Source organism: Trachinotus anak, unplaced genomic scaffold, assembly GCF_046630095.1.
Source record: "Trachinotus anak isolate AG129_WGS33_773 ecotype Australia unplaced genomic scaffold, CSIRO_AGI_Tana_v1 ptg000004l, whole genome shotgun sequence".
NCBI lineage: Eukaryota > Metazoa > Chordata > Actinopteri > Carangiformes > Carangidae > Trachinotus > Trachinotus anak.
The window spans coordinates 20,524,663-20,537,831 of NW_027273855.1; the positions used below are offsets into that span (position 1 = coordinate 20,524,663).

General features: G+C 41.7%; 1 protein-coding gene across 2 annotated transcripts in view; it reads right to left on the reverse strand.

Annotated features, from left to right (window-relative positions):
- Positions 1-11,478, reverse strand: part of scube3 (signal peptide, CUB domain, EGF-like 3) — a 69,721-nt gene extending 58,243 nt beyond the window's left edge. For both annotated transcript variants that reach the window (XM_071476823.1, XM_071476822.1), the window contains exon 1: positions 11,114-11,478. In XM_071476823.1, the coding sequence (XP_071332924.1) occupies positions 11,114-11,213 (100 nt within the window). In that variant the 5' untranslated portion in view covers positions 11,214-11,478. The remainder of the gene's footprint in view (positions 1-11,113) is intronic.
- Positions 11,479-13,169: the final 1,691 nt, after the last annotated feature.

Below are 13,169 nucleotides of genomic sequence, written 5' to 3' on the forward strand. Positions count from 1 at the left end.
ACCGCAAATTCTGTTTAATGTAACAGATAATGGAAATGTGAAAAGAAAGATCTCTTCCTGTGTTTCTATGAACTACAGCACAGAAATGCATTTACTCTTCCTCCCTCATGAACATCATTGATTTCAAAACCTCAACGTCACATTTCTGTAAGTTGCATACTGATGTTACACAGTCATACTCGCATGTGCACACTGCAAAGTCACATTTGAGGTGGGCACAGAGAAACTTCCCCTCTTTCAGCAGATGAATGTGAAAACAGCTGTCTAGTGCAGAGTTTTGCACATGCACATCATTGTGCACAGTGACACTTAAACAATAAGCATGAATAAGCACAATATGCTTGAATCAGAAAAGATTTTTTTTTAAAGCTGTATAAAACACGTCACATTAAAATTAGCAAACTGCATGTGTGTACATCCAGTGCTGTTTATAGTGCAAACTAATGTAATGTGATGTGAGTCATTCCTTTAATCTAGGGGTCTGAGAGGAAGCCAGGACGAGGTTGTGGAGAGGACAGGAACTGTGGCCGGGTGTCGCAACATTATCACAGCACACTGTGAAAATGTCGTGGATATTGAAGTTTTGCAGGGCGTGAGATGAGACCAGCCAACCCCCCCAAAAAAAAGCGGTTTTGATGAAATGCAGACGTCAACATTAACACAAAATTTAGCATCTCACCCCCTCTCCTGCCCAGATCCCCTAATGAAGGGACACAGTGTTGGCTGTCCAGCAAGGCTCTAAAAAGTTGTGAATAAAAATATCAACTGCTTCCATTCGGGATATTTACACTCATCCTTCACACACTCTAAATGTTTAGGAATCATGACCACTGACTGATGCTGTGCTTTCAAAAACTGTGATCACAACTTCAAAACCCTGGGTCCCTCCCTGCTTATGTCCACCAACCATGAAGCCTCAGATAGATCTGAGGGCGACGGGAAAATGAACAGAAACATGCAAGCTGAGCTTCAGGAGAGCAATATTATGTGAACAAGCCCAAAGACATTAACTGTGTCAAATCTATAACTTTACCTTTACTTTATGTCATTGTCTAGTTTATGCCTATTAGTTATATGAAATAATGACAGTAATGACTGAACTTTGTTGTGTTCTTACAGTACTTAAAGGTGCATTATTATACATGAAGTTCAGTTTCACAAAGATTACTACTCAGTCTGTAAAAAAAGGTTTTTCAAAATGTGAAAAAAACTGAACCCTGATGATGTCATACTGATGTAATCAGGGTCATCTTGGCTTGGCCTACATTACAAACTGGTGCTGTGGGTTCTGAAAGAAGTAGTCGCTGAGGAGGCAGGGAGGGTCGAATGAAAGATGATACTAAATTGCATTATGGGTATTGTAGGATTCAGTGTTTTAGAAGTTTGATCCAACCTGTGCTGCAAGTTTTCTGTTGAGTCCACCAATTTTGTAGAACTCACTAAATCACTGGAATTTAAAATTCCTTTGTTTCCCTCACTTACAGCATTATGAGACTGCATTACTAAAGCTCTGATTCAACCTGCAATAATAAGTTTCCGTGTGCAAAATAAATTCTCTAAGGCACAATAAAGTTTTCATTTGTTCAGTCATTCACCACTTCATTTTAATTAAAACCAGTGCCAAAGCCCTGTCTATATTCAACCAAACTTTATGTTTTGGTCCACACAAAGGGTCACTGAACTCGTTTCTCCTCTGAGGATCAATAAAGTTATATAATCTAAATATTTATTATTTACCTTTTTGATTTTCTGTCGATCAAAAGGGGAAATTGTTAACTATTAAGGGTAAATTAAACAGGCAATCACAAAATATTTACCTACTGTACTGTTTTCTAAAGCTTCCAAGATTTTGCTGAGCTTCTTCAGTCCAAAATAATAATGCACTCCTTCAATCTTTTATTCTACAACTGTCTGCTTCTGTATTACGCCAAAACTGATATATAATGGATGTGTATTTGGGATATCCTTATTACAAGAGCTCGACTAACTCGAGCCAACACATACAAGATCTTGGTATCCACTTCATCAATCTGTTAACTCCTGCGTGAGCCTCTTATAATGTGTGTGCTTCCCATCAACAGTGACAGTGATGAGCCCGGAGACTGCAGAGTAAAGAGCAAGTGGACTCACCACATGTCATTTATAAAACATCTCTAGAGGTAGCTCAGGCTCAAGCTCTGCGAATAAATAAATAATGGCCATTCTCCGTGATTTTGATCATAGACCAAGCATCTGGTTCTGTGCCTTTCCTTTAGCATGTGTGGCCTTAATAGACTATGACTCAGACCTCCGGACCACCTCCAGAAGGAAAACACTTATTACAGTAATTAACTGAATCATAGAGTAATACTAAGAGAGCACAGGGAGGCTGACACACTCTTAAGTGTCGGAGGTCTAATTCATACCACTCTGAATAATTGAGGATAACGTGTAACCATTTCCCATTAGGAGCCAAAGTGACAAGCGATTCGTTTGTACCTTTCAAAGCAGTTTTCATCCTTCTTGGCATGTGTCCTTCACTGTTAATGACTTCTTGGCCTCGTGCTGCATATTTTATATGTGGGAAGGGTGGCACTTAGTCCAGCTGTGTACCTTATATTTATACAACCAGAGCTAACTGACATGACACTCTCCCCTCTGCACACAGCAATTACATTCATTGGTGGTTGCTTTAGCCAGATACAGTACCAACTATAAAGATGGCAACGTAGCAATTACAGCACAAGTGTGATATTTTTGGATGTTTCCTGTCAAACTGAGGTATAAAGTGAATGGTTCTCTGTGTAAGCAGTGAAGCAGGCATTAACTACTAAAGCTCAAAAAAGTGAAGTGCAGTGGGCTGGAAGTGACTGGACATACGCTTCATTTAAATGCTGAGAGACAGCACAATCACTTCACACAAACATTTCATTGAAACTGACATAACAAGTGTTAAACGCTGTGTCAAGTATTGTTTGTACTGTATTTCAACCGGACTAAGTAAGGGGACAACCGCAGCAGAAAATATCAAATCTGGAAAGGTTTGCCTTCAAATATGGAGGCAAAGGTCAAATTGGTTCAATTGATTTTCCACAGTAAACACAAAATTATCAAGATTGTGCCAGGTGACCTGCACTCAGCTGAAAGATTTACAAATATTGTCATAGCAGACAATGTGAGACGGAATGATGAGAGTGAATCAGCTGTTAACTGTTGGATACAGTGCTGCAACTAATGATTGTCTTCATTATTGAATAATGTATCTATAATTTTCTCAATGAGTCCTTTCATCTATGAAATAAAACATAATATATAAAAACTAAAATGGTAAAAATAAGAGCCATTATACTTCCTGTTTTATCCAACTAGCAAAAGCCTCACAATGTTTTTGATGCCAAATAAATAGTTGTTGTTTCAGCTATGCCATTACAATTATTGTGATTATGATTATTTTTATTATTATTATTACTGAAAACTACAATAAATGTTATGCAGTCACAGTGGACATTACACTCTGCCATATTCACTCCTTGGTCTACCTGCTGCGTATTTTCCCCAAAAACTTGGTTTTGTATCATCACAGCCAAGATTTGAATTCAAAGTGTGCCCTGCAGTTAATCAGTGTCATGTCTGCCAGCTCCAAATAGGCTTATATAATTACAAAAAAATAATTGTGTTGACATTTTTTATCATAAAAGTTAAAAGGCTCAGGCAAATGTTCTTATTCTCACATTTCCACCAGTGGATGGATCCTATTACATTTGAAATTCCATTTTCCATGCTCTCATCAGTATAAAGCAACATGAAAAAAATGCAATCTGCAAAATCCTTGCAATGTTTCACACACCTGGGCAATGGAAGTACCCAATGCAAACCTGTGAATGACATGCCAACCATATAATACTACAGTATATCAGGTGTTGTGATCATTACAGAAAATAACACTAAAAGGACCGAATGCCTGTAAAGTTGCAATGATTAGTTGAATAATTGATTAGTCAATCAACAAAATTAATCAGATGATTATACCATCATTTTGAGTCATTTTCTTGGGAAAAATACCAGAATCTATGATTGTAAAATGAATATCTTTGGGTTTTTGGACTGGTGGTCAAACAAAACAAGATATTTCAGGATGTGGGCTCTCTTTCTATTTGCTGCCATTTTATAGGAAATAAGAAAATAATCCGTGGAGTAATCGATAATGAAAATTATTGTTAGTTGCAGCCCATAAATGCCCGGATGATGGATAGTTGTAACGATTTAATACAAAAGAGACATGAACAGTACTTGCCATTAATCAGCACAATAAGCTATCACAGTCTGCAATAAATATAAATGTCTGGAGTTCACCAGAGGTGATTAAACACTGCAGAGGGTCATATGGTTTTCCCCATGCCTCTGTCCATTGAGGAAGTCTAAAATTCATCAGTGAAGTCATCCCTCTTTCTACCCAGAATGCATTGGCCAGAGCCCACCACATAAATAACTTGCCTTTTTTTCATCTGGATTCCTTGATGTATTGGGTTGGATTTTTCCATTACTAAGCAGAATAAGAGCATTTCCTTTCACTTCCAGCAGTCTCTAAAGCTGGCGCTCACCATCAGGAATGTAAACACACGCAGTCTGTAAACAAGGCTCTCTCTGACCCCCAACCCCCCTCCGACAACGCTGACCACCGCAGACCAGCCTAATGATGTCCCTCGCTGACCCCCCCAAACTCTCAAAGAGAGACGCAGCTCCATTATTCAGCCAAGGGGTCACAGGAGGGAGCAGGGAAGAGGGTGAAAGAGGAGGAACGATAGTGTAGAGTTAGTCATGGGCCTAAAAAAATACAGAGACTGAGGTGACAGTCCCACTGATATCTTCTCCTGAATCACACTCTCCCCAATCAGTGAGTAATGGAACAGAAAAACAAATGTAGGCTCTGTGGTGGGGGGTTAGAGGATTAATGATCTAAGAGCCACTGCAGCCAGCTGTGGGACAGCACTTTGGTTCCTCAGCCAGCCATCAGTGCTTGTGAGGGGGGCTCTAGAGGTGAGCACAAGACTGTGGGGTCAGAGTGCCGTCGACACTGACTCCATCCTCCCCCGAAACCAACAGGGATGTTGTCAGCACAGCGCCGCATCTGCACAGAGAACAAAGGCCACTGACAGGGTGAGAGGGAAAGAGAAGGAAAAGATGGAACCCGGAGAGAGAGTTTTCTAATTTTAACCACAATGCCACAGTTGAGAGAAGCATCACAGGCCTCATTTGGAACATATTGTTCAGATTAAAGCCTTGATAAATAAACAAACTGCATACAAGCTCTGCAGTCCTTTCTCCTGAGTGTGAGCGTTCGAATGCTCTTTACTGGACACTGGTGCAGCATACAAAGCAGCTGTCCTGGTGTTCTCAGGAAAGTTGGGTGATTTAAATTACATTTTTCCCCATCCTCTGTTACACTGAAATCTACAGCTTTGTCAGCCCTGCAACCATACTAAATGAGGTGACAAATGGTGGTCACAAGGGCCTCGCTTGCTGCTGATAAAGTGAATTTCTGCTCGAGGAAAGAAGAAAAAAGGTACCATGACACAGGGATCGCAGCAGCTGATGTGGTCCCCGGAGGAGCGACAGGGAATCTGCAATGCCCACAGGTTAAGGTCTTGTTTGGCTGGGACCTAACATTCATACTGTATTAAAAATCCTAAAAATAAAAAGCTTAAAAATGTAAGCCAGTGTAATGGTCCAAATTCAGGATATGCATACAGGTGATGAAGGAAAAGAAGAAATGATCAAACTCCGACCGCAAACACACAAACGTACACACACAGTATATACTGAAACACGGACCTTTTCCAGGAGCTATTAAAAGAAAAGTTTGACATTTTGGTTAATACACTTATCCATTTTCTGTTGGAGAGTTGGATGAAAAAGGCTTAGCTTAGCATGAATACTGGAAATAGGGGGAAACAGGTACCTGGAATCTGAATGTAACAAAATCCACTTACAAGCATCTCTAAAGCTCACAAATTAACACGTGATATCTTGTGTGTTTAATCTGTACAAAAACCAATGTGTAAAAACAAAGTTTTGTGGTTTTACAAGGGGTTAATTAAGTGCAAGACTGTGTCTTGGCCAGCAGAAAAATAGAACCACACAGAAACCCCACTAAAACCACAAGCTGTTGCTTTTACGGTCTTGCATGTTTTTTTTTACAGATTCAACAAAGAAGATATAACAGAGCTTTAGAGATGCTGGTAGGTGAATTGTTGGCTCACTGTTTCCCCCAGTGTTCAGTCTTGATGCTAAGCTAAGCTAACCAGATATTTCCTGTAGTTTCATACTTACCAAACAAACGTCTTGAGATTGGTACTGATCTTCTCATCTAACTATCTGTCGAACTATTCCATTAAGATCTGGGCATAGTTTAGCCATTTGGTCCCGTTTTAGAGAAATTACAGTAAATCTTTTGTTCTATCTCTACTTACTTAAGAGCACTTAGGAGATAAACAGGGCTCCGACAACGGCTGCAGTAATTAATAGGTTCACCTCTTACTGATGTAGCTTGGGCATATGTCAGAGTTTCACTTATGTTTTTGTTTTGTTTTTAAAGCATAATACTGCTAGCCAACATTTTATGCCACATTTAAAATCCTAAAATTTGACCACTTTCATGCCAAGACATTACTTTTTTCCACTTGGAATTTTATTGCTGGCAGGATATAAAAGCATCTGAAACAGCACTTTGTCCAGTACAGGCACCTTTCTGCCATGACACATGGATAAAGTCAGTGGTAGCGCCTCTAAAACTCACCAGGTAACTTGTTATAACTTGTTTGTTTAATCTGTACAAAAACCAAAAGGTAAAAACAACACTTTGATGAGTCAGGGGTCTTTGTTTCACTATTTCTTGGCTTCCAGCTGTTGCCAGGCAACCAGCGGAGACCCTAGGAAATTACTGGTTGTATTAAACAAACAAAATGTTATATTTTAATTAGTGAGCTTTATAGGTGCTGATAGGCAGTTTTTGTAGCCATCTGACAGAATCAGGCTAGCTGATAACCCCTTTTTCCAGTCTTTGTGCTAAGCTAAGCTAACCAGCTGCTATCTGTAGCCTTGAGTTTAACTGAAAGTGGTGTCAGTCTCATCTAACTCTCCACTAGAAAGTAAATAAGTTTATTTTCCAACATGTTGAACTAGCCTATTCCTTTACATTTATGCAGGAAACCTTTTCTGTGATGCTGATAAATGGAAATGTGGCAGTAAAACTTTATCCTCTAACCTTGCAATTTTCCAAACAATCATTTGGAAAGTGCACTTATTGAAATTCTTGTTTTCGAAACCTTGAGTGGGAAGTCAGATTTTTTTTTTTAAGGCCAGAATCTTTGACACTCTGTTGCAGAGAGGAAAATGTCTTGGTTATACATTCCAGAGGCCAGGATGAAAGTGAGCAACTGTCCAGAACGAAGGCCCACTGAATCGCCTTGGGTCACAGCTTGTACCAGACAGTTTTAACTTTACATGCGCCTGTAAACACGGTGCTCAATCTGTATGTAGCTGCAGCCTGCCTGCCCTACAAATGAACTGAAGTGTTTGTATAAAGCTGCAGCTTGGCCACACTAAAGCCATGGAATAAAAAAAAAATAATAATAAAAAAAAAATAGGCACACACAATAAGCTGGAGCCATCCTGTTTTTAAAGGATTCTCCATCTATAATGGAGCTAAGTGCAGTCATTAATATCCAGTCTAAAATCACTCATCGCAGTCATCCACATTCATTTGTCCTCACAACACACCCACAGATCAAAGTCATTTTCGTGATTCATACCACATTGCTCTTGGACAGAATTGTTATCAAGTGTTTTCACCACTCAAGTAATGCCAAGATAATAATCTCTCTGCCCTCTCGGCTGCTCTGTAACAACATGTACAGTGGTTGTGGAGCAGCACTTGTCAGGCAGATGCTTTCTGAGTGCGTCTGCTGAGTGGTAAAGTGAAGCCGGATTGATCCCCTCCACCCACTCATCAACTGGTGACCGAGGGCTAGCCCGAGGCGCGACCTGCCTCAGACACTCTGATCATGACGAGTACACAACTAGCTGACACTGCATGCCTGCCGCAGAGACGGAAAAGACAAACTGAGACAAGCTCGGCTCTTATCACAGAGGGTACTTTTGTTAAAGGAAAAAAAAAACATTTGCAGGTTAAGAGCTCATATCCTGATCCACAATGTCCTTAACTTCTCAAAGTCACCGAACATCCCGATGAGGAAGACAGAAGTTGTCTTTTTTCCTGGTTGACCTGAATACATCTTCCATTCGTGGGACAAAAATTGGGATTTGTAACCTTGGCAGATAAATAGGGGCTTTTGCGTCTGCTTGTGTTGAAGTACATCCAGCCTCTGAGGGGTTAAGTACAGCAGCTTGACAAATACCAATGCAGGAGCTTGTCAGGACTCAGGGGCAACGCTGAAACCACACAGCCTGAGAGATGAGAGTGAAGGTGATGAAAGTGGTGTCAAAATGTTAAAGTGAGATGACTGGCCATTTTCACAGAGGATAGTGCCTGTCAGTCTTTTTTTTTTTCCCCCTTCTTCTTTCTGCTAAACAGCAAGCACTCATAAGTTCAAGGCCAAAGGGATAGACAGAAATAAAAAGACCCATTTAAATGGTTCTTTTATGCGGCTTCACATACAGTTTCAAAGGACTGTCCAAATTACCACCGACACAGCCTATACATTCTCTCATTGTCCCAATTATGCGCACACATACACTGACCTTTGTGTGCTCACACAGACCTGCAGCATATCCAGTCTTCTATCAAGTAACAAAAGTGGGCTGGAGAGGACTGCAGAAAGTGGTGAAGGGGGCAGAGGGGAGCTGTGCACATCTTTAATGTCGCAAAAATATAAATAGCACATTGGCTGACAGGGAGCTTTCTGACACAGTGGGTGTAATGCAGTCGTTGGTTATGGCTGACAGAGAAATAGCAGAGCTACTTCATTAAGTGCAAAGGAAAGGAAGCGGGGACAAAGCAAACAAAGCAAGAGTTGGGTGAAAAAGGAAAGGGGTGAGTGGGTGTTGGGGGTGGGTGGAAGGGGGATTTCTTCTTCCCTTCCATCTCGCTCACAGTGGAGACGCAGGCAGCATCTCTAGGTAAGCCTCCCCGTCACTTGGGCCTCATATTGCCAGGGCTGCTTGGTTCCCACAGTGTGCCCAGGCCTGGATCTGGCCTTCCTCCCTGCTCAGGCAGCCCTCCGTCTTTAGACCCCCAGGCCCCGGAGCAGAGGTTACACCAACACAGCCAGCCACGGCAGCATGTCAGCCCCACACCAACCGTTGCCTTGGTGCCACTGCATTAGCGAAGAGCTCCTGACTGTGTTCGAGGGAGAGTGATTTGCCATGACGTCTACGGCTCCCCTCTTTCCTTTCCTTCTCTTTTTCTCGCTTGTTGCTGCTCGCTCGCTAAGAAACCTCCTCTCTCACTGTCTGTCTCTGCACCCTTAATCTCTGCTGTTTCCCCGCTCTCATTTTTCCCTTCTTTGTCATTCTCTCCACCACATCCTAAAACCTTCCCTCCCTCATTCCACTGCTCTTTCACTTTTTTTTTTCTATAGTAATGACTGATGCCTGAAACTCAGTGCCATGATTAGACTGACATTGATGAAAGACAAAGACTCTTGTCTGCAACATCTGCGTTGAATAAATATTGAGCTGACAAATTGTGCAGCTTTTTTTTTTTTTTTTCTAGTCGCTGTTCATCGCTCTGTTTCTGCATTTTTCAAAATTGTTCCCAGCTTGCAGACTTGTCAGTGCCACAGACTTGCCACCGACATCAAACACTATATTTATTTTCAGTTAGGCACAAAATATGCTCACAAATAACATCGGAACCAAACACAGATAATATGTCACTGCAAGGCTGCTTGTCTTGCACTGATAAACAGGAACTGGAGGAGAAGCCTATCAAGTGGTGGCCGTCCAGCGTTTGACTGTGTGACCAACAAACAGGTGCATGCCACTGCAGAGCGACTCTCATACAGAAGCATTCCACACTACAAGGAAGTGTGTAATCGATGTTGTGGAAAATAAAGTGAGAAAAAAGTAGTTCTAATTGCAAAATGTAAATATTGAGTTTTCCCACAAGTGGGGGCAGACCACCCAGGATGCAAAATAGTCACCCACCCCCTTTCTCTTTTTGCCTTGTCGACCGCCCGAGAGATGTCTTTTTGTGTGTGCAAAACATCACCAACCACAATCAACACTCGCACAGAAACCATGATGTGTCTTTGCATGCAAATACTTCTGGCAGCTCTGGCTTGGCATTTTGTATTGTGGGAAAATTAAGTGATGAAAACCTGGAGGAGAAGAATGAGTGGATCAGAAATGGAGTGCATAACACACCGTGTCTGTCTTGTTCCTGTAAGGTGCCTCAGTTTTTGATTCAGGCTGCCCTTGTCTGGTCTGAATAATTTCTCACAAGACAAGGGAGCAAGAGGGCAGCCAGCAGGGCTGGACGGTACTGTAGCTGCAGTGTCTGACAGACACAGACTCCTCCGTGTGTGTGTTACAGGCTGGTGTCAAATACTTGTCTGGACTGTAACAAATGCCTCCCGGTAGTCTCACTACAATTACCTGCAGGATTAGCTATGAAACATAACTGTTCACACTGCAGATGCTGTTTGAAGATCAAAGACAACTGCTTTTTTTTCTGACAACAGCAAGCTCTCAGTGAAACTTAATTTAAGCCTCATTACGTTTCCTTTCTCTTCTGTCTTGGCAAGTCTGAGGAAATATAAAGGAACTGAGCACACTGACTTGAGGAAACAGCAATTAAAAGATAGCAAAATTAGGCACTGAATCAAGAGAAGGCGTCTGATTGAATTAAACAAAGAATAATTGATGGACCAAGTCGCTAAAAACTTCACCCTTACCTTCTACATTTCAAAAATACTCTGCTCATAACTTCTTGTAAAACACATGAATTCAAATCCACCCATTGACCAACTGATCTCAGTCTTTATAGGCTAACTGTATCCTTTACAAACGCCTCCATTAAATCTATTAATGAGGCACCGAGCAGTCAAGCAAAAACCGGCACATTCCCAGCCACGATGAGTAAAATCAAAGCTATTTGGAGGTGAAAACTTACCTTGAGTGGTTTTACTTCCTGAAGCTGACTGTTGGACAAAGACGACCAAGCAGAAACCTACAAATCCAAGGCTTGCGCGTATCAAAGCGTGCATATACATGTTAACTTTCACTGTAGTTGAACACCAGCACTTTCTAAGATCTGCGATGCGCAAGAGCACATACAAGGGTGTGTGTGTGTGTGGTATAAAGCTCTCTTGTTATTCCCTCTGAGCACCCGCTGACAGGATCCTGTGCGATCCCTTTTCCTCTTTGCCTCCTGCTTATTTGAGATTCAAGTGATCGGGGTTGAGGATAGCCCGACAACGCGGAGCGGAGGCAGGCGTTTTTGTTATCATGTTTCGAGCCAGACCAATGTCAATTTAAGAAAGGGAGAGAGGGGGGGGGGGGGATGAGAGAGAGAGAGAGAGAGAGAGAGAGAGAGATGGTGTGGAGCGGCGGGGTCTGAAGGGGGAGGAGAGAAGAGGAAGCAGCGTCCGCGCTGCGCTCCGGACTCCTCCGCGGCTCCCTCTCTGCTCTCACTGGCTCCCGCGACCTTCTTCTTCTTCTTCTTCTTCTTCTTCTTCTTCTTTTGTTGTCGTTGTTGTGCAGGAATTCACACACACACACACAGGTGCCGCTGGGACTAAAGGTGCCACCGGGAAACCACCGGGCCCGGCTCATGCGCTCACCTGGCCGGTGCCACCTGCGGCCAAATTTTATTTTTTTAAAAAGTGGCCCTTCACGTCGGCGTGGGTAAAAGCAATGGCTGGGAGGGGGGCAAGAGGGCGGATGGATTTATAAATGTCTCAGATGGGAAGAGTAATCGCTTTGAGATTGCATTTTGCTCTTACTCCAGCAGACTGTGTAAAAGCTCATCGTCCAACTAACAGACCAATAAACGCCTGTTTTCATGGGGTCATGGATGCAGCACTGATGTCACTACATCTCACGGATGGATGATTAATGTTGTCAATAAAGCAGTTAGTCAACAATAAAAAAGTCAAATCAAGACACAGACCTTTTTTTTTGTACTAAACTATTTAATTTGGTGGAAAAATGAGATGAAATAACCTTCATCCCACCTGCCCAATACCAGCTCACCGGGTGAAGTTAAAAGTTCAGTTAAGAACTAAATTGCAAAACGTATTTGAAAATGGAAAATGAAAACCTACAGTTTTTTAATTTTATACATCAAATGATTTCCCTGCATATCGTTCCTATTCCAAGGTCAATTGAGGGCCCTGAGCAATTTCATATTCCTGTTCTAACTGGAGCTGGCTCTGCATGAAGAACTGAAATCCTAATGAACGTGTGACTTGTATAAAAATAGCCTATGCATATGAAGGAATCTTCTTTCTTATTAAAAGTCTAAGTTATTATGTTGGATGAATAAACTACACCAGCTGTTCAAAAATGAAACAGTTCCTCAGGTATGATAACGAACAATCAGTAATTGTTTACAGGAACACTGATGAAAGCTTTATATAATAATCATCTGGCAGAAGCAAAAACAATGCAAATGATCATTTGTGTCATCTGGTTCCAAAACTATGACCAACATCCCTGCAGGAGATTCAGCTCAACTGACACATTTCCCTCACTGATTTTTGCTCCTGGCGTTGAATAACTAAAACCTTGCTTGGTGTCAGAAATCAGTCATAATAAGATTCACTCCCATATTTTTTTAAGCATGTTGTAAAAAAAAAATTCATGCTAATATTTCCTTAAACCAAATAAAGCATGCAAACAGTTTTGAAGATGAATAGGGTTAAAGTTTTCACTCTGGCACCATCAGCCATTCCTGAAAATCACCGATCACGAGGCCCTGTGTGCACACCATTACCCCCAAGACCTGAAGAGGAATGAGACTTGGGGAGTTACATGAATCAAAGCAAACCTCTCTAACATTACCAGGAGCGCAACCCACTGAGGTACCGCGCCACATTTCACCATCACTGGCATTTGTTTTTCAGGGAGCACCCAGCAGAGGAATAGCATCTGTAGTCCCACACCTGCTATCTCCTGTATTATCACCTAACTTAATCAGCTCTGTTGATGCATTTATGTTTCTATTT